At 50.1% G+C, this 21337-nt stretch overlaps 1 protein-coding gene across 13 annotated transcripts in view; it reads right to left on the bottom strand.

Moving 5' to 3' along the window:
* Nucleotides 1-20706, bottom strand: part of GATA3 (GATA binding protein 3) — a 76396-nt gene extending 55690 nt beyond the window's left edge. For 2 of the 13 annotated variants that reach the window (XM_081210291.1, XM_081210285.1), the window contains exons 1-2: nt 1592-2419; nt 664-1350 (exon numbers count right to left, since the gene is read on the bottom strand). In XM_081210291.1, the coding sequence (XP_081066417.1) occupies nt 664-904 (241 nt within the window). In that variant the 5' untranslated portion in view covers nt 905-1350; nt 1592-2419. The other 11 variants (XM_081210293.1, XM_081210283.1, XM_081210287.1 and 8 more) reach the window with 10 other exon arrangements.
* Nucleotides 20707-21337: the final 631 nt, after the last annotated feature.

Raw genomic sequence — 21337 nt, 5'->3', positions numbered from 1 at the left:
GGTTAGTAGTGGCTGCAACCGGGTTGCAGTTCAAATCGGATTTGCGTGTGCAAGCCGGTTCCGCGGAGGCCATTGGGACGTTTCTCCTCAAATAATGGGGATTCGGCACATCTTAGGACACGTTTACACGGGAGGAAGGAAGGAAATCCCAAGGGAAGCTGGCGCGACCGCAGCCTGTAACCCAGTGCGCGCGTATTGGGGAAGAAAATCCCGTTGAACCAAAAAAAGGGGGGGGAGAGTTTTGCTTCCCGAGTAATATTTTTAAAAGCATGCTACAGGATCGGGGCAGCAAGGAGCACTTTCCACGCGGTGAGCGTGGCTGGTTTGCAAAGAGGCCCAGAGCTCATCCTCTTCCACCAGGACAAGGCCGAGCCTGAACGAGAGACACAGACCTGGTATTTCCCAGAAACGATCCTCTCTCTTGTCAGTTGCTAATGGCTTTGGGGCTTGCATTAAATCAGCAGTTTAGAAGACCAAGCATGCAGAAAGAGCAGAGAGAGAGCGCGCGCCTGCTTTCTCTGTCTAGTTTCCGGGGCTCATCGCTGGCTGTCAAAATGTAGCAGTTGTTGGAGGGAAGGCAGAGAGAAAGCAAGCAAGCAAGCGAGAGGAGGGGAGAACGGGTCGGTCGCCCTCCCCGGGATCTGCTAGGATCCTGGCACTCACCGTGATGGGCCGGGGGGTAGCGCTGCACCGTCGCCCGAACCGAGTTGCTGTAATACGGAGAGACGTGGTTGCCTTGCCCGTCGATGTTAAAAAGTACATCCACTTCCTCCGCCAGAGGATACTGCGTGGGATCCATGTAGGAATGGCCCAGTCCGGGGTGGTGGGAGTCCGGGTGCTGCCCGTTGAGGACGGCCGGGTGGTGGTGGCTTACCCACCGGGGCTGATCCGTGCTTACTTCCATCCTGTTCTCACGATCAGTGGCGGCTGGGTTTGAGTTGGTCGGTTGCAACGAAGGCTTTTTCTGGCCTCTCTCTCTTCTCTTCCCCTCTCTCTCTCTCACACACCAGTGCAAAAAAAATAAAAATCTTTTTTTCTTTTAATGGAGAGGGGGGAGAGAGAGACAACGAGCTGGGGAAATCGCTTTTCACAAATGCCAACACCTGAATTAATTAAACACACACACACAAAAAAAAGTTCGTCAAAGTGAGTCGCCCGAAGGACTGGAGAGAGGGAGAGATTTGGAGTGTGTCTAGGTGCAGGGAAAAGGTGTTGCTTAAATAACCATCTCCCCCAAAATGGGTGGGGGTGGCTGGAGAGAGAGGGGGGCCGGGAGAGCCTGCAAAGCAACGAGAGGCAAGAGGAGTGTTCCTTTTCTCGGAGAGAGCTTGCCTGCCTTGGGTCGATCACCTGTAATGGAAGGGGGGGGGAGACAAAAGGAGAGAGAGAAAGAGAGAAAGGAGGAGAGGGGAGAGAGAAAAAACTTGGTTTAAAAAACTTTTAAAACACTGGATTAATTTTTTCATTTACACGCACAGAAAATGCGCCCCCCTCCCCAAGCGCCAAAGAGATCTCTGCAAAAGTCCACCTCCTGTGCCTCTCTTATCTCTCCCCCCCCTCCCGCCTTTTCAAACAAGTCTTCGCGACTCACCTATCCGCCCAGCGAAGGCACCATCTCGCTTCTTTCTCTTTCGATCTCCGCAGCCTCGCGGGGAAATTGGCCGCAGGGATCCCTGAGCTCTCAGCCTGCGCTGCCGCGCTGTCCTACCCTCTCGCCTCTCTCTCAGGTTTAAAAAGAAAGAAGGAAATACACCGATTCCCGCAAAGTCTCCTGTTTGGCCAATTTCACCTGCAGAAGCGGCGGTGAGAAGTTCGCTTTTGTTTTATTCTTGTATTGATTTTCTGGTTTGTTGAAGAGATTAATTTCCCCCTCTTCTCGCCTTCCTTTCCCCCTCTTTTTTTTAGGTTGTTTTGGAGTGCGTTGGTCGGTGGGGGCTGCTTTTTGCGGCGGGGAGCATCTCTCCTCCTCTTCCTCCTCCTCCCCCCTTTCAAAAACCAGCAAGCGTTGCCCCCCAAAAAATAGAAAAAAACTTGGCGGACGTTTTAAAATGCTATTTCTAAGAGCATGCTGAAGAAACGAGAAAGGGAGGAGAAACTACGGGGTGCGAGGAGCCCGAAAAGGAAGGAAGGAAGGAAGACAAGAAAGGAAGAAAAAATGAATACAGAAGCACCCTCGGAAAAGTTGTGCGGAAAAAGCCAGGGAAAACTTGATCGGCTCAAATCGTCCTCCTCATTTCACTCCACCTCTCGCCTGCCCTCCCCCCTTCCTTCCTTCCTTCCCTCTCTCTCTCTCTCTCTCTCTCTTTTGCTTTTCTTTTTTTCTTTTTTTCTTTTTAAAGAGAAGGCATTATTTCTGAAAGAACCAGGATGGCGCCAGCCGGCTCAGTATCCACAGACAGCTGCGGCGAGACAGAACTTAAGGAGGTTCCAGTGTCATCAGCAGGGAGGGGGTGGAGTCTGTCCCTGAACGAGGAGGGACAGGGGGACGGGCAGGGAGGGGGGAAAGGAAGAAAGCGAACTAGGGCTGATCCCTTCCCCTCCTCTTCCTCCTCCCCCCCCAAAAGAAAACACACCTCCCCTCCACCCACGCGTACCGGAGCCGGAAAGAAATAAACTCATTTTGAGGGCGAGGGAGAAAGACTTAACCATCTCAAGTTGGAGTTCCTATAAGTTGATGATTTGGGGGGTGGGGGGGAGGAATCAGCCCTCTATTATTATTAATGATTTTTATTTTATTGGATCATCCTTTCAGAGGAAGGACTGGGCACCATATAATGTAAGGACACTGAACTGGGTAGCTGTTTATATTGGGATACGAGTTAGCCTCTATTTCTGAGCAGATGAAAGTGAGCGAAAACGGGCGAATTTAGTACTTCGTGGGCTGTTCAGACGCAAAACAAAGCGGGTGCGTGTGAGAGTTGATCAGCTCAAGCTAGCCCTGGTGTGCTTTGGCAAACGGAGAGGGGTAATATTTAAAAGAATGGCGAGTTCGACTTTAGCAAGTAAGGAGTACACGCAGTGGCGTAGCGTGGGATGTCAGCACCCGGGGCAAGGCAAGTAATTTGCGCCCCCTAACCCGTGAATTTGCGCCCCCTAACACTAACCCCCAGATGTTGCGCCCGGTGCGGCCCCCCCCCTGCACCCCCCACGCTACGCCACTGAGTACACGTGTTTTTTCCCCCGTTCGCGGTCTGCCGAGAATGAAACGGCAAGGGGCGAGCCTCTTTCAGGAGCACAGAACTGAGGAAATATCAATGTAATCCCCGAAGGGAGCTGAGTTTAGGGTTCTTGCTTGCAGGTGAAAGGGAGCCACTGGGAGAAAGTCTGAAAGTGGGGGACTTAGGAATGGATTTGACTTGTGGACTTCAGTTCTCAAAGCCATTAACTGCCCCATAATAATCCGGCATCGGTCCGAAGAGGCGAAGGCTGAGCCGTAGGAGAGGCTTCGGCCCCTGAGCTCCTCCACGGGCCACTTGGCTTGCGAAAATGAAAGGGGCTGGAGGAGAAAGGAAGGGGTACTCTCAGAGCCAATCAGGAAGCAGCAAGAGCCGTCTGCTGGCCAAAGCCGTCAGCGATTGGCTGCTCGCCTGGCGTTCGAACTTTTAACTACTCTCTCAACGTTCTCTCCATTGAGCCATTGCATCCCCTAGTGGTTCATTCAAACTCAAGAACCCGGAGGAGCTATTTTCGCCCTGAGCATTTATTTTGAAGGGTGGTGGTGGGGTTTTTGTTCTCTTTGAAAGCGCAACAAGTTGCATCGTCTTCCTTTCCGCTGCTCCCCCACCCCGGCTCCACCCGTCTTCTCTTGTCGCCCTTTCTCCCACTCGCGCATACCTTGCAATACAATAAATTGGGTTGAATTGGGGGAAGTCAAACTGTTGCTGGGAAGAATTAGACAAGTGTTTAAAATATGCGCAAGGGACCCGAGTATTGGCTTTGTTCCTGAAATGCTAATAGTTGCATTTTTAAATATATATATATAGAGAGAGCTCTGTTAATTGTGGTCATTGTCCCTGTACTGGACGTTGTTTTTAATGTAAAAAAATATGTGTGTGTGGATAAGATACACAGAGGGAGAGAGAGATCTAATGCTGTACTGCTATCCCTTCGCAGGATCCACTACCCAGTTAAGCGAAAGCATTTGGTTTCACGAGTGTTAATGTAGGCCGAGAGTAAGCGTGCTTACTCACAGAGGGAAGCCCCACTTGAACGTAATGTGTTTTGCTTGTGCGTAAATGCGCAGAGGATGGTAGCCTCCACGCCGTTGGAAGTCTATGGAAGTTCCACCAAAGTTATTACTACATCAGTTTTAAGTTAAGTGTGCGGGGAGATAGTCCTAATGTTTCAGCTTAATTGGTTTGTGGATCGGGTTCAAGGATTTATTTTCCCTTTTTTTTTTTTTTTTTTGCCTTCACTGACAGATTTGCATCTCCAGTCTGTTTTGATGATCAGAGATGTCTAGGAGTTGCTTGGGGCGTAATTTAACACTTTCCTAACCAAAAAGGGGGGGAATCCCTTCTTTGAGCGCAGCTACCAGTAATCCTCAGGCGCCGACAGGGCAGACCCAAATCTTCCCGACGCTCAGTCATTGACTCCGGATTGAGGCTACGATCCTATGCACCCTTGATAGCAGCGAGTCCCCTTGAATACAGTGGGGCTTACTTCGGAGTAAGAATCGCAATGGGTGGCATTCAACTAACTTTTACTCAGAGCCGACCCGTTTGAGATTAATGGACCGAATTTAGGCGTGTTGATTAATTTCAATGGGTCTACTCAGAGTAAAGCTTAGAAGAATTTCCCCCATGGTTTGTAGATCGCAGCCCGGAAACGTACAAATAATGCTCACTTTAAAATATAATTTTAAAAAAAACTTTAGAGCAAGCAGGAATCTGCGATTAGTGTCATTAAACATGTTTGCCGCCTGCCTAAAGACGACTTGAATTATTGTTGTTGTTTACCCATTTCGAAAGTAAGGGCCCAATTCTATATATGTTTCTCCTTTGCTAACTCTTTGTGGCAGTTAAAAGTGCCTTAACATTTTTGCCTCATTCACAGTTGCGAGATTCCTGCATGAATCGGAACTGCACTGTGGGGAAAAAATCTGTCCAGACCATTTCATGTGAATCTCTAACTATAACTGACGCAGAAAGGTTGGCGGATGGGGTTATTTTTTTTCTGGAGGAAGGGAGACACCTTTCCTTCAAAAAAAATAATAATTTTGACCCAGTGCTCTCGCCCGATTTAGGCTGCCATTCTAACCCCTGGGGAGTAAATTCAGTTGAATTCAATAGGACATATCTGCGTAGACATGGTTAGGATTGCGTTTTTATTATTATTTTTAAAAACAGGAGTAATGAGAGAAAGAAAGAGTAAAAAGTCCCTAGCTGCAGGCGCAGAGGAATCTTGTCCCAACTAAATGATTAAATGAAAAGTGTATAAAGTTGATTAATCGAAGGGCTTGCTTTCCTGTTTTTTGTTCATCCCCACGTGGTATTTGGAGGGGCGCACGAAGTGATCTTTCAACGCACACTCTCTTGGGACACTTAAAATATTAATTGTAATCGTTTTTAAAAAGGTAAGACGATTAAAAATGTTCAGCTTTGGTCACTTTTAAAAGTATTCCAGGCAAAATGTAAATGGCTCCTCCCCGTGTCCTTATCCAGAAGGCTAGGTTTTGTATTAGATAAAACAGGTAAAGAATAGTTTTGTTTGAAGAAGGTCCCAAGCTCTGCATAATATCAGCTTCTGGGGAGGGGAGGGCTTTTTTGGGGTGCTGTTATTCGCCGCCTTCTCCCTCCCAAATAAGATTTAGGATGCCTGGGACCAAGGCCGCGTACTCAGCATCATTAAAGCATATGTCTTCCCTCCAAGAATCCTGGAAACTCTAGTTTGCTAAGGGTGCTGTGGATTATAGCTCTGTGACAGGGCAAACTACAGTTCCCCTGGGGTTCCTGGGGGGAGAGATTATGTGTTTTAAATGCATAGTGCGTAGCCTAGCCTACCTTGCAAAATTGTTTTGAGGATCAGAGGCGGCGCATTCTGCGCGCGCTGCAGAAAAGGCGTAGCAGGAAAAAGCAATGAACTAACAGCCCTGTTAGGTGGGACATCATCATCATCATTATCATTATTATTATTATTATTATTATTGCTACTCTTCCCCTCGGCCCTCTATCCGGAAGGGAAGTAGCTCTTCAGTGGGTGTGTAGATTCGAACCCAGAACCTCTTAGCCACCGCAGCAACGGAGGAAACCTGGAGCGACCGTGCCTGCTGCTGTAAAGGTGGGGGGTTTATTGCGAGCAGATCTCTCCTCTTCTCCCTCCCCTCTTGGTAACTGGATTGACCGGTTGTAATTGGGAGGCTGCTCTGCCGAAGGCCCCTTTCCTGGGCCAGCCTGGCCGACGCCACTGAGGGCTGACGTCACGGCCATTGTGCCCATCCGGGAGGGGCCAAAGGAGCGTGACCGGGGTGGGGAGGGCGGAAATAGAAGGAGCCATTCAATGCAGTCCCGCTATGGTTCCCAGCACTGGATACACGTGTAAGAGGGATTCCTCGTACAGACGTTACACTACCCTCGCCACACCGGGTCAGAATGCTCTTTGGATCATCCTGGATCCTACAAGGGCATGGGCTTGGGAAGAAGTCCTTTAAATGATGCAATTAGAAAGAAAAGTGGGTAGGTTGGAGAGTAGCTGAGGTCCGCCTGGAAATCCTTTCCCCCCCCAGTGTTTGTGTGTTTACACACACAGAATGCCCACTGAGTTCAAGCGAGGGGGTTCAGGAATCCAATTATGCTTCCGCGGTGTAAGGGGTGCCATGCGGAATGGTGACAGTCAGGGCAGCCAGGGTGGTGCAATGATTAGGGTGCTGGACTAGGACCCGGGAGTCCTGGGTTCAAATCCCCCACTCGGCCACGAAGATCCCTGGGTGGCCTTGGACCAGTCGCTCACTCTCCGCCTAACCTACCCCACAGTGTTGATGGGGGGATAACAGCGGGGGGGGGGGAGTATCTGCGCCACCTTGCGCTCCTTGGAGAAACGGGGGGATACAAATGAAATAAATAAATAAGGCACTCTGCACGTGCTCAGAAGGGGACCACTGGGAGACCCAAGAGAATGGAAGGGAAGTTGGCAAGACAATCGTATTCATTTCCGACCTCTAAAAGCGGTAGCCCTGCACGACATCAGTCATATATACATTTATTTGATGTTTATTTTGGCGCCCAGGCGCAAGGGCATTGAGCACCATTCGAAGGGATGCAGATTGAGGAGATACTCTTTGCGTAGAAGTAAATCCCGTTGAGTTCAGTACGGTTTACTTCTGAGTAAGGCAGTGCGCTGCAGAAAGTGTGGCTTATTTTCCTCCAGGTAGCTAAAGGTAGGAGCAGAATAGATCTGTTGACCAGGCAAACCGAATGCGTTTCCCAGGCTATTAACAGAATTGCATTTATTCTATCTGGCTTGAGTCGGGCGGACGTCCATGGGACTCCTCTAGAGTAAGACGGTTTGAAAATTCCCGCGCGCTGCAGATGAGAGAGACTCTAAATTCAGTAAAACTGACTCCCAGGCGAACCTTTCTAGGTATATACAGCGAAGAGAAGGCCAAATTAACGCGAAGTGGCGCCCCAAATTTCCCCACATAAATGTTATTCAGGGGAAACTTCTCAACATATATAAACTAGATTCAATCCGACCAAGTTTCTGACTTAGTCTACTACGGAATAAGCGCACATGGAGGTTTAGTTTTGTTTGGGAATCCTATCCCGCTTTCCTAAGCGCGGAGAAGACGCAGTCGCGCGCTCTTCTCCAAATGCGAGCAAAAAAATCGGTTTGCAGAAAGACATCTGCATTTTTACTCAGGAGTAAGTCCCACCGAGGTCGGTGGGAGTGGGGTTTTCTGTCAAAGGAGCGCGTGTAGAACTGCCGCCTCCGAGTGATTATTCATCACTCACAGACGCACCTTTTTTCCATTAGAGAAAGGCGAAGCTTGCCAAATCCTCCGGAGTTCCGAGGGGAATTCCCTTTTTCTCGAGGGGCATTTTTCCTGCACAAACACTCACCCGTAACTTCTCCAAAACCTCTCCCCTGCCCGTCCCTACACAGACGGAGTTAGGTAGCCTGAGCCACCGAAACTGAACCGGTCTATTTAAAAAGCAAACACGACGATCTCAGTCTCCTCTCGGCTTTCGGGGAGATTCCCTTGCCCGTGGGATGCACTTCGAAGTGTCTAATGTGTCTAGGAGTGTCTAATGAGTTGGGATTTAGTTTAGTTGTCGTCGTCCCCCCGCCAAGAAAGGCTACACATCTGGATACACGCCTTGCGGAGTGGCGTGGGAGCCTGTCCTATCCAACTCAATGGGACTTACTTGCGAGCAAACGCTCAAAGAAAGATGGGAAGGGATGGGGCCCATAGGAGCCAACTCCTAGGGGCCGTGGGGCTTCGGCCCCCACAATAAAATATTTGAGAGGACCGCCCTCCCCCCCCAAGTTAATCGGCATTGCCATTCAAATGGTGCGTGTGCGTTGTGTCATGTGATCGGTTGTGCGGGGCAGGGCTTACCTTGGCCCCCACAATATTTTATTCAAGTTGGGATCTCTGATTGGCCCCCAAGATCCGCTTAAAGCAGATCCGGAGTGGTCCATCCTGGGCACTTTCACTAAATTCGAATTCTAAACGGCGCGCTCTGGAGCGAATTAATCTCCCACTCTCCTTCCCTTTGCGTCGCCAGCCAAAGCTGTTCCTATATCCTTCATTAACATTTGGCTACGGGCCCTCTCTCTCTCTGCGCTCTACTCCTCTTTTTTTTCCCCGAAGCAGCCCCCTCGCCTTGGCTTTCCCCCGCGTTCTCAGCTGGAAAAGATCGACCAAGCGCGGGCCGGGATCTCAGGCACACGCCCCTCACCTTCAAATCGAATTAAACGCCCCTCTTCCCCCATCCCCGTCTCCTCCTCCTCCTCCTCGTCTCCCCCTCTCCTTCTCCAAACTGGTTGCTTTGCTAATTGCTCCCAACAATGAGCTCCTATTAGGGCAAAACTGTCAATTAAAGCCCCTGCTGGCGGAGCAGGGAGGAGAAGCGAGAGGCCGAATTTCCAGCTGGCAAGGAAGAAGGAGCCGGGGGAAGCCAGGCGAAGCTGAGCTCGAAGGGAAAGCGAGGATAAATGGGGCACTGTTTGTGAAAAAGGGGTCGCGCACGCTCTCCCGGCGTCTCTCGGGCTACAGACGCACTAAGCACTTAAAGCACATGGCTTTCCCCCATCCTAAGAATCCTGGGAGCTGTAGTTTGTTCAGGGTGCTGGGAATTGTAGTTCCGTAGTGGGTAAATACGGTTCCCAGGGTTCTTTGGGTGGGGAATGCTGTAAGCGTGTGGTGCATGTTCACCTACTGGCTCTCAGATGGAGAGTCCTGTTCATTCCCAAGCGAAGCGCAATTCTGCTCAGTGGAGAGGGCAGTGCGGTGTAGTGGTTGGAGGAGGCGAGCAGAGTTGAGATTCGCCCTAGGCTCTGCGGTAAACTGGGCCAGTCGCTCTTCTGCCTCACATGGTTGTTGTGAAGATAAAGTGAGCTTTGGCTGGTAGCTTCTGACATCTCTTTTGCTTCCATAACCCACCCACCTTAAGCCCTCATTCTCATTACTTCGGAGTAATGACCACGGTCAGAGTTCAGGAATGGAGGGGGCCATTCGAACGTGAATAAATAAATTAAAAACATTTTAGCGCACCCCCTTAATTCCGCGGGAAGAGTTTGTTTTGGTTTGAAATATTCCGTGTCAAGTAGGTAGATACCCACCAGATAGTGCCAAGGTAGGTTCATCAAAACTGAAATTCTGGAGGTGCGATCTTATTACTTGGAAGCAAGCTTAATTTAACTCAATGGGACTTTCTTCTGAGTAGAGATGCGTAGGATCGCTCCCTAAACCGCTAATCCTAAGAACTTTCTCCTGAACCAAATTAAACTCACTTCCCAGAAAGCACATCTGCTTCGGAGACTGCAAACAAATTTTAGTGCAACAAAATCAGGCGAACGGAAGTGCCTGTTTATTTGCGCATAGTCTGATCCTGAAGAAAACAGTTTCAGGAAGCAAGTCCCATTGAGTTCAATGCAGTTTGATTCTAATTTCAAACACAAGCAACCATCCGGGTCGTTGCAGCAAAACGAGGTCCACAAGCCACAGTACCGTTCGTTTACCAGACATCTGACCTCCACTGAACTCTCCTGCTCCGTCCTGCGCGGATCAGGTCCTAAAGTTCTCTCACGCCAAAGCTTTCAAACCGATCCGCACTGGAGACCATGAGGAGAGCCGGTTTTCCCAGCCAATGACTACACAGATGACCACAACATGACACAGAGATACTGTTCCCTGTTCCCTACCAACACACACACACAGGGGAACCTATTTCTCTCGATAGTCCTGATATCTTTTCCCTAAAATCTTTATTTTAAAAAACCTACACAAAAATCAAACAAAATCGATGAACATTTCTAGCTGAACAGCTGCATCAACTTTTTGAGATTGCAAAACGACCAGTTCTTGCTATAACCGAAGACCTCTTTTGAAAAATGGAAAAAAGACCCTTATTTCACTATACCTGGGCATTTTATACTGTTTAGCAACATAAAAGGCCTTCTCCTACTTGGTTCTGCGTGGGTGGCAGTTGCGTGCTTGTTACTTTAAAAAATAAATATAATTATTTCCGCCTTGCTCTGCGTAGTACGTTTCTGCAGTTTTCAACAATTAAAATTTATGGGAGTTTTGTCACGAAAACTTCGGTAAAGATGTGCAGTATTTTATTTTTTAAGAATCTCGGTGCAGCAACTGCAGGAGCCGGGTGTGTGATGCTGATTCATTCAAATAAATAGGTTGTACACGGACTTCAGTGGGAGGAGGATATTCCAGGTCTGAGGGAGGGGGGGTGGTTTACACATTCCAGTCTGAGTGTGCTCCGAATTACTTGATCCAGAATCAATACTACTGCAGGGGTGGCTAATTTAATGCTGGTCAGTTAGCCTGGGACATTTTCTTAACTCTCTTTTACATTTCACCACCATGCCAAAAGACATAGGATCGTAAGAGTTGGAAGGGACCCAAAGGTCATCTAGTCCAACCCCCTGCAATACAGGAATTTAAGGAAAGTCGGAGTTTCTGCCCCTTCCCTTTCATACACAGATCCAGTGTCTTCATGCTCAGTGGCGTAGCGTGGGGGGTGCAGGGGGGCCGGCCGCACCGGGCGCAACATCTGGGGGTTAGGGTTAGGGGGCGCAAATCCACGGGTTAGGGGGCGCAAATTACTTGCCTTGCCCCGGGTGCTGACAACCCACGCTACGCCACTGTTCATGCTCACTAGTGATGCATCAGTAGGGAACCAGCAGTTATTCCTTATTCACTAATCCGGGATAAAACAATGTGCCAGGACCTCAGACAATCTCTAAGGGGTGTGTGTGATTTATTCCTGATGGGGGTGATCTATCCTTATACCAGCCAGTGTGAGTAGCACTGCAATCCTACCCCACTTACCAGGGAGGGGTGAGCCCCACTGATTCTAATGAGCTTGACTTCTGATTAGCTAAGAAGATGGCTCAGCAAGAAAGCACTGCGATCCTATCCGCGCCTCCTCGCAAGTAAAGTCCCAACAGGCTCAATGGGACTTGCTCTCGAGTTAAGTGTGTATAGGACTGTAGCACTCAGCATGTATCTGAAGAAGTGTGCATGCACACGAAAGCTCGTACCAATAACTAACTTAGTTGGTCTCTAAGGTGCTACTGGAAGGAATTTTATTGTGTTTTGTTTTTTATTTTGTTTTGTTTTGTTTCGACTACGGCAGATCAACACGGCTACCTTACCTGTAACTAGCACTGAGCATGTTAAAGAAGAAACATGCACCCCCCCCCCAAGAAGGGCCGGATCTAGTGTGATCAGGTAGCTAACAAAATAATGTGGTTCTGTTTATCACGAGCCAAGTTAGACCAGTAAAGCATCTATTCTGACGGACAGCAGCTTTCAAAAGGGAGGGGGGGTGTTATATTCCAGTCGCCTCCCTGGTCCTTGGGATCCTGTAGGTGGAGAGGGCGGGGATTGAACCTGCAGTCTTCTGCATGCCCAGCACGTGTCCTTCATTCAAGCAAAGGGGTCCCAAAGAACTCGGGGCTAGCTGACAGAGAGCAAAACCGCCTGGCCTCTCCGAGTTCCTCTGTGACCTTCTAGATTACTGGCACCTGGTCTGAATTTCCCTGTCTCCTTGCTGGGGGAGAAAGGAGGGGGGCTCGGAGAGCACACATACACACATGCAACACACACACACACACACACACACACACACACACACACACACACACACACACACACACTTCATCCCGTCGCCGAACTGCTTTTAGCCCGCATACAATTGACTGGAATAGGATTATGTTACGTTTACTGGGCTGGGATTTGACAGGGAAAGCAGCGCAGCGCAGGTAAAGCTGTGTAAACAGCCCCGAGCGAGGCATCGGAGGGTTATGGAAGGGACACGGCCCAGGGCTGAGATGTGAAGGCTTCTCTTCTCCCAGCCCCCCACCCCATCGCAAAGCAACTCGGGTTCCCCGGGAGTGGGAGGATTCGGGGACAACTTTTGTTGCGCGTGGGGGTCGGGAGAAAAGGGCGCGTCGCTTCTTCCTTGCCAAAAGCGGCTGGACGGCGCACGCTTCCCTGGCGAAGACAGACGTGAGACACAACAATCTCTGCAAAAGGAACCCAAACAGGCGAGCCCTGAATCCCTGTCCGGGGGGGGGGGCGGGGGACAAAAGGGAGCGGTTGTTCAGCGCCCGAAACGTCGATCAAAACCAAACACCCGAAAGGGGAAGAGGAGGGGTCGCCTTTCCGCGCACCCTGGTGAGCTCTGCAAGCCTGGACCGAGGGCTTCGGCTCAGCCGCGCGATCCTAACGCAGGAGTCACACCAAGCGAGCCTGACAGTGCCTGCCTAACGCAAAAGAAGCAAGTCCTATTGAATTCAATGGGGAGGGGGGCTACTCTCAGATCAGCTTGTCTGGAATTGCTGCCTGCCTGTCTGCCTGCCCTGTGGAGGCGCTGACACCCCTAGACCAGCCCTGCTCGGTGGTGCCGGCGATCAAGGAAATACTGTAGCAGCTTTGCAAAGTTTCAAAAGAGCATCCGCCTCGTGGATCTCAGGGATGGCAAAGGAGAGCGGTTCGAGCACGTGCTACGGCGCTTCCACTGAACTCAACGGGACTTCGCAGATGCTTAATTCAGACTGCAAGGCTGCTCCCCCCCCCCCCTGTCTGAGCGCGGAGAGAGGATAACCCCTTCATCGCTTTCAACTTGGCTTGCCCTTCGTTCTCATTGGTTTTCTGGCGCTTTTTCCTATAACGTTTTCCCTCTTTCTTTCTTTCTTTCTTTCTTTCTTTCTTTCTTTCTTTCTTTCTTTCTTTCTTTCTTCATCGATTCTCCATTCTCTGCCAACTGTGGAAGCCTGGAAAGTACCAAGCCTGACGGGTCAAAAACTGGAAATTCGTGCGTATTGCAGGGAGAAAAAGAGGAAGCGAAATAACGCCTCGGCCAGATCTTCCAGATCTTCCACGCAGGCCAGATCTTCCTCCACCGCCACCGACGTGGTGGCCAGCTTCCCTCTGAAGATCTCGAGAGATCGGGAGAGACGTGGGGGAGGCGGGGTCCGGGTAGACCCTCTTTCAGACCTCTAGAAATCTGACTTCTAGAATAAAATTTGGGGAGAGGCCCATTTGAGAAGGGGGGCAGATGGTTGGTGAGTAGGAAGGTGGCCTAAAGGAAAATATATACAGTCTCTCTTTTCTTTTCTTTCCTACCCACCATTCCCCCCCCCAAAAAAAAAATCCTTTTCTGAACTTAAAAGATCCGCTGCCTTCAGGACAGTTTAAAAAGTAAGCAAAAGTGATATACGGGAGAATCAAACCGGCTACACCAGTCCAGGAAGCGACCCTTCCCCCTTCTACATTCCCAAGAGAGGGAAAGAAGACGGTGCGGAAATAGGGGGAGTCGAAAAGTAAGAAACAACCTCGTCGCAAGCCACGCTTAGGGTTTTGGGTTTTTTTTAAGGGTTTTTAATTTTCTAGAATCTGCACGGGGATCTCCCTTCGGCCCCGCGCATCCCCGCGCAAACTGCAAGGCTGCCTAGGATCCAGTCAGTTTGAGCTTTGGATCTAGTTAAGTTTCACTTTCTCCGCTGGGAGCCAGGAAGATCCCACAAGATTTCCTGGTGGATGGTGTGTGCGCGGCGTCGTGGGTGGAGGGTTTAAGCGAGCGACAACCATCACCGCATCAACTCGCCCCCTTTCCCTTCCCCACCCCCTGCAAACACGCAGGCCAGCTTGCAAGTCAACAGATACACACTTCGGGCACCTTGTTGCCCTCCCTCCATAAGAGCCCCTTCCCAAAAGAACAAATACCCCTGCGCGCTTGCTTGATTGCTTGTTTGTTTGTGTCCACACGGTGGTGTGCACGCGCACTTGAACAAACCGCGCGTAGAGAGGAGGTGGTGAAATCTCTCTCACACACACCGACACATAGTGCTTCTCTCTGCCGGCGTCTCTCGCGCGCTCCCCCCACTTAGCAGTAGGTGTTTAAAAAGAAATTCCTCAGAAAGGCTCTCTCTATTGAAACCTACAATCCTGGGCCCGTTCGCTCAAGCTTCTGAGCAGACATGTCTAAGAATCCGGAGATGTCTTCAGAAACGTGCAGTTCTGGGAAATATAACCGGCGCGAGATAAAGATCTTGTCTTTCCCCGCGTCGATTTTAAGGCAATAGATCTCTCAACCTTTACTCTCCTCAAGACCCCCGAATTCTTTTTTTTATTCTGGCGCCTTTCCTTCAGACCTGCTCTGCGCGAGTGTGGAATTGGGAGTCGTGTCCGCGGGCTCGCTGCCACGTGTGAATCCGGAGCACTTGTACTTCTGGTTGTTATGAGCTTGAAAGGAGCTAAGAGGAATGCATTGGGGGGGGGAAATACACGGTGGCTGCTTGAATGCAAGGTTTGAGTACCTCTAAGAGCAGCCCTTTGACCCTGCTTGGGAACCCAACCCTGAAATTGATTTGTTTATGAATGCGTCGGCTCTTAGATAATAATGCTCTTAGAATGGTGTCATGGTGTCAATCAAAATGATACCTTTTAATAATTCCCCCATCCCCCACACACACCTAGACATTCTCTGGCCTCTAGAATAGTACATGAAGGGCCTGTGCTTTCTAAGAAGTTTCTGTAACTGAACAAAGAAATTAATCTTGGCTTAATCTTTTAGGCACCTTTCCAGGCCTAAGAGTTTTTTGGGGGGAAGGGGGAGGACCAAGCCCTCAAAGTTTTTTGTTGATGTTTCTCTGCTGTTCAGACCTGTCGTGTCAAAAACAGAGGAGAGGTGAGGGTTGATGGTGGTGCAAGGTAAATAAGAACCCATGAACCTTGTGTGGTGTGAACACATGGTCTTCCCAGGCCTGCAGAAAGATGACAGACAGGAAGGAATTCCTGATTTCTGAATCACCCTCTTCTCTAGAAATGGATGTGGAAGAAAGGCTGAGCTCTCTTCAATATGAGATACAAGGTTCTTGGTTTCAGCTGAAGCTCCAGGCCTTCTTGAGAAGTTAGTCTTATACCTGGCCTGCATGTTAGCCAGCTGAAATAAATTTATTTTAAATATCTGGTGGGTGTGCTTGTTTAAGCTATTTAGATAGAGACAGACAGGCAGGCAGACAGACAGATAGATGAGAAAGAGAGAAGATAGACAGACTGGGCCAATAAATCCTAGATTCTAATAAATCTCCCAGGTAATAAACAAACCTGTAAACCAAGTCAGTCTTCACTTTTATCCTCAGTGTGGGCAGGATAGCACCAGCCCACCTAGAGGATTGTTGTGCAGATTGTTCTGGGGATGTAGCTCAGAGTTGCAGAACCTTTGGCCTTCCAGATGTTTGTTGGACCACAACTACCATCATCCCTGACCATCGCTCCATGCTAACTAGACCTGGTTAGAAACGTTCCAACAACATCCGCAGGGCCAGAGGTTGCTCATTCCTTATGTAGATGAACACTTTGAATACTAAAGCACTATATACATGCTAAATGCAATTCGGAAATATCTCGGTGTGTCTACATATGCACATAGAGGGGTGTAGGTGTCTGTACAGGCATCCATTTAAAACTCTAAATGAAGCCTCTTGGTTGGGTTCATTAGCCTGGAACAAACCTTTGTCAGTAGTATACCTACAACTAACAAAGCATTTAAAAACAAAACGTGATTTCATAGACTTGCCAAAACAGCCCAGTTTGTACTGAACGTGATTGTTATCGACTAATCCCGAATTGCGGGCTGCCCTGTAATTTAAAGAATGATTCATTGGAAATCTTAAGGAATTTCGCATCTATAGGATGATGGTCCACTGTACAGTTTGGAAAGGTCACTGCTTTACTCTGGGTCTCCCTCTCTGGCTATCTTTTCATTCGGGGGCTTCCTTAGAAAACTGAACAGAGCGATGAGAGGAGGAGCAAAGGAAAGACCTTCCCTCTTGCATGGGGTGGGGTGGGGGGCGTGATGGGTACCGCCGTGATCACTGTCCTGGAATAGCCCCCTTGTTTGAAGTCAGCCGTAGTCAGCCACGGCACTGCGCCACTGCAAATTCACGCGCGCGCACACACACTCACACATTTTTTTCTGGCATCTGAAGCCAATATTTTTTTTTGGGGGGCTGCTCATTTCTACCGCCATCAATTCTAGAAGCAAAAGGGAGCTGATCATTCGGATTGCTATTTGGATCAACGGCTTTGGAAAGCCGACGTGAAAAGGAAAGAAAAACCAGACGGTGGAGGCTTTCCTTCAAGAGCGAAAAATTGGCCCAGTGACCCAGGACGGTTGGGGGGGGGGGAGTAGATTGGCGGCCACAATCATCTTTGCATTGAAATCTCTGTGCGCCGGATCCACAGCCTCTCTAGGGTAATGTCAGGCAACGCTGCTGCTCCAGAACCCGTTGGATAACATATTCCAGCGGTTGGACTAGAAGCCCCATTGAGCGCTCGCTCCTGTTTAACTGGGTCGTGAAGTGTGGCGGAACGGTTAGCACGCGGGGTCACAGACACATCTTTTTCTCGAAAGTGCGTGCCTAAGCAAGGTGTGCTTTCGCACACTCACCGGGTCACGGAAGTCTTGGAGTAATCCCGGAGAAAGTGACACGCGCGCGGGCGATGGAGACGCGCCGCTTCTCGCTGCCCAGAGGAGAAACTGACTCGATTCAAAGCGACATCGACGAATATAGCAAGGAGACACCCGCACACAACCCAGCGAAGACGGCTAAGTTGGAAACATAGAGTAATACGCACTTCATAGAACCTCGAGAGCTTAAATCTCTATGACCCGCGCGCGCGCGCACACACACACACACACACACACACACACAAACACACACACACACACACACACACACACACACACAGCTGGCAGGAACTTCTACATCCCCCACAACACAATGAAGTGCATCGCAACGAAGAAACGCACGACCCTCCGGGAAATCGTTCCCCTTCATTTCTGTGGGGTTCGCGCAGGAAGACATAACCGCCAGATTCTGCCCCAAAGCAATATAGATCGACGCGCGCCCATAAGCGAAGCAAATGCCCAGATGGAAGCTCATTGTGTATTAAGCCAAAAGGCACACACCCCCCCCCCAAAAAAAAGAGGAGAAAAGGCAAAAATATGTGATCTGGATGCCTGGAAAGCGGATCCATGCCCAGAGAACAAGCTACAGAGATGGGGGACTTCTGCAGCTACCTGAAACCGTCTCCTCTTTCTCTGGAACTGTCGCCGTACGCCGGTGAATTCCGATCTAGCGACCGCAAAAGTCCACAAATGCATCATAAGCACACCTACCTGGAAGGCCGGTTGCTGAAGTCAGCTTACTTCCAAGGAAAGTATCAGAATACTTATGGCTCCCTCCCCCTCCCCCTCTCCCCTCCCCGCTCTGCCTTTTGCGTGGGAGGAAATTCCGTTGATTTTTTTATTATTATTATTGACTTCCTTCGAAGTCAGCAACACTCACGATCCGGGTCAATCCGAAAACCCGCGAGGGTCAAGAGACTCGTGAGTACTGGGCTGAACAAACACGCGTGCGCCGCGGTCAAGGACGCGCCGAAGTGGGGGTCACTTCTTTCTTAGCAGAAAAATAAAAAAGGCTAGGTGTTTCAAAAAGGAGAGAGGGCAGGACAGAGCTAGGAGAAACTGTTCCATTCACACAGAGATCTAAGGAAGCCTGTGAACCAAGGGGAGGAACTGCAGCAACGCGAGCCCCTTGTTCCAGATTAGTCTCGTGGATTTCCACAGCGAAACCAACGAGAAGGATTCGAATTAAAAGCAATATATATAGAAAGGGCCGCTCCGGTTCTGTCTCGCACGCGCACACCTACCGCTTTGCAAAGGGAGCTCTTTAGCAAATGCGTTGCACGCAGGACCCGGCAAAGATTTCGCCATCACGAGCATCTCCTCTCTCTCCCACCCACCAGTCCCATTTTCAAACAGCGATCTGTCAATTGCGGGTGTGAGAATGCGCAGGAATACGCTTGCCGCTTGCTTACGATAAAAGTCTTCCCCACGCGCGTTTTTACGCCAACAAAATGCAGGCTTCTTTGTTTATCCTTTCTCGCGAAGGGAACAAAACACACACACAAAGATTCTCCAACGATCCGAGCTCTGTTCAAAATGAATTTCGTAAAATTCCGCAAGCCCCACACTCCCGCCGCCCCAGCTCGGATCTGTCGTATCCAGACAAGACTCCTCTCTGCAAATCCGGCTTGACACATTTCAGGGGTCCTTTCCAGATTCCCCTTTCAGGTCCACGAATTGAATTGCGGTTATCATTACGCCCCAGGTGGCTGGGTCTCGTGTCCCTCGCTCCGTCCCTCCTTTCTTAACGCAACACTGCCCTTAATACCTCGCGCAACAGAATCCAGAGGCTAAAACGGCTCCGGAGAGAAGGGTGCCTTTGATACGGGCAGCGCCTGCCAAGGGGCGATTGTTTCTGGATCCACACGGCACTTAAGCAAAGGAGGACGCGCCTTTTGAAAGCGGCTGGGACTAAGAGTTTCCTTCTCCGGCGTAATTTCTTGGTGGATCCGTTCCCCTCGCTCGCTTCCATGTTTCTATTCCTACGCATATTTATATCCCCGAGCTAGCATTTTAATACAGTTGCAGTGCTTAATTTCTCCGATCCCATTAGAAAAACAAAAACAACCAATTGCATATTTACTACTGGAAGAAGGTGCAGTCGGAATTGTTGATACATGCAGGTGTGTTCAGTATCCTGAGAGTGCCCGCCTGATTGTTTTAGGAAGGAGAACTAGTGATGCCAAATTACTGAATAACCAAAGCGAAGGAAGCTGAATCGGAGCGAGCCCGCAGACGTTATTTGCAGGGCACGGCAGGTATAAATTGTGGAAGGGATAGCAAGGGGGCTTGCAGATTTTACAGCGGATTAAAGGAAGATGGAAAGTAACTGGCGGGACTGCAAAGATGGAGGCAGACAAAGGCGGACCTTGAAAGTGAAATTGACAAGAGACAGGGAGCATTTTCCCCCGATGGTCTAGACTAGACTCCAATGGAATCTCTTAAGCATCTCTATGGAATCTCTATATGTATCTTCACGGATACATATAGATTAGAAGGGCGATGCTTTATCTCGATGTTCCAAGCCTAATGAGAAGACATAGGCTAGAGAAGGTATTATGGGCGTTAAATAAGCGTATATCCTTATTTGATTGAATTAACGTATCGGTGTTTTTAAATTGCTCGCCGCTTCCTAAGGCCCAAGGGAGGGTAGCAGCAAACTCGCATCAATTAAATAAACACTATTTTTAAAAAATAAATAAATAAAAAGAAATCCCCGGCATCCATTTGATTTTATTTCGATGCAAGGACGAAATTATCCCCTTGGGCTGCGCGATGGATGTCACGCAAGATTATGCATCCCAGTTATCGCGCCTGCCTTTGCAGATACCTGCCGGCCATCATTTCACCCCCAAGGAAATGTGGGGTTCCTGAGCGTTCCGCAGGCTTTCTACGAAACGCGGGCCCGTCTAACGTTGGCATTCTCTCTCTCTTAGAACCAGGGGCGATTTCAGATATTTTGCGTGGACTTGCTCCCCCCAGCACCCTCCCTGCTCCACCAGGACCAGCACCACCCTAGTCCGGAGGCTTAGCCACAAGCCGAGTCGGGGCTGCCGAGAAACCTGCAAGAGGTCATCTGATCTCACAGGGGGAAAGTCCGGTTCACCCACCTTCCCAAGTCCCCTTCCAAGGTCACCGAAGAGGAAAGGAGGGATGGGGATAGAGAGGATGTTGGAGGGGTGGAAATATATCATCCAAGTGCATCCTGAGAAACACTATTTACGGATCGTTCCGTTCTGTGCAGGCTTGTGAAGGAGATTCTCGACGGGGTCCCCCGCCTTGACCCACGTGGAAAACCAGAGACCGCGCAAAGAGGAGAAGCCGAGGGGGAGCTGAGGAATGGCTCTCTCTTTTTTTGCACTGACCTGGGAACGAGCGCCGAGAGCGATTTATCTTCTCTCGATCAGCTGGAGAGGTGCGCTCAGGAAAAGCAGCAGAGTCCACCCGCGGTTCTTGCCGGTGCCGCCGTCGGGGCCGCGCGCATCGCCGAAGCTGCTGCCAAGCCGAGATCGAGGGATCTGGGTGATCCGCATCCTCCAAGCGCCCAGCCCAAATCTCTCTGACCTCCCTGCTCCTCCTCCCTCCCTCCTCCCTCCTCCTCCTCTTCCTCACCACCGTGCGAGAGAGAGAGAGAGAGCGGAGCGCTTCCGGGTTGGAAAGAGGGCAGAGAAAGAGTGAAAGAGACGCAGGAGGGGAGGGGAGGGAGAAAAAGAGGACGGGCGGGTCTTTACGCAGCCACCCCGCGAATCGCAGGTGGGGTTTGGGGTGGGAAGAGGAGGGGGGAGGGGAGGGGAGGAGGCTTCTTCGGGAATCGAGTGGAGCTGCATGTGATGTCATGGAATCAAGCCGGCCCGGGCCCGCCTGCCGCTGTCGCCTGAAGGATTGACAAAGACAGGCAGGAGTAGCCAAGAAAGCTCGCGGGGGCTTTGGGGAATAACAAATAAAAGAGCCAGGAGCAGGGGGAAGCGTGTGGTCCGTCACAGGGGCTTGGCGTCGGAAGCTTTTGTCATTGACCAAAGTCGACCTGGATCTAGGGCGCACGGTGCGCTTTCTGGAGGGAGAGAGAGAGGGTCCTCGCCACCATGCGCGCATTTAGGGAGCAGAGAGCTGACACGGAAACATCCACCCGGAGACACCTCCGCAGCTTTAAAAGCACAGTTCCCTCACCCAAAGGATAC

The sequence above is a fragment of the Podarcis bocagei genome, assembly GCF_964188305.1.
Source record: "Podarcis bocagei genome assembly, chromosome: 10".
NCBI classification, from domain to species: Eukaryota; Metazoa; Chordata; class Lepidosauria; order Squamata; family Lacertidae; genus Podarcis; species Podarcis bocagei.
The sequence above is the reverse complement of the archived record's forward strand: the minus strand, read 5'-3'. Positions and strand labels throughout refer to the sequence as shown.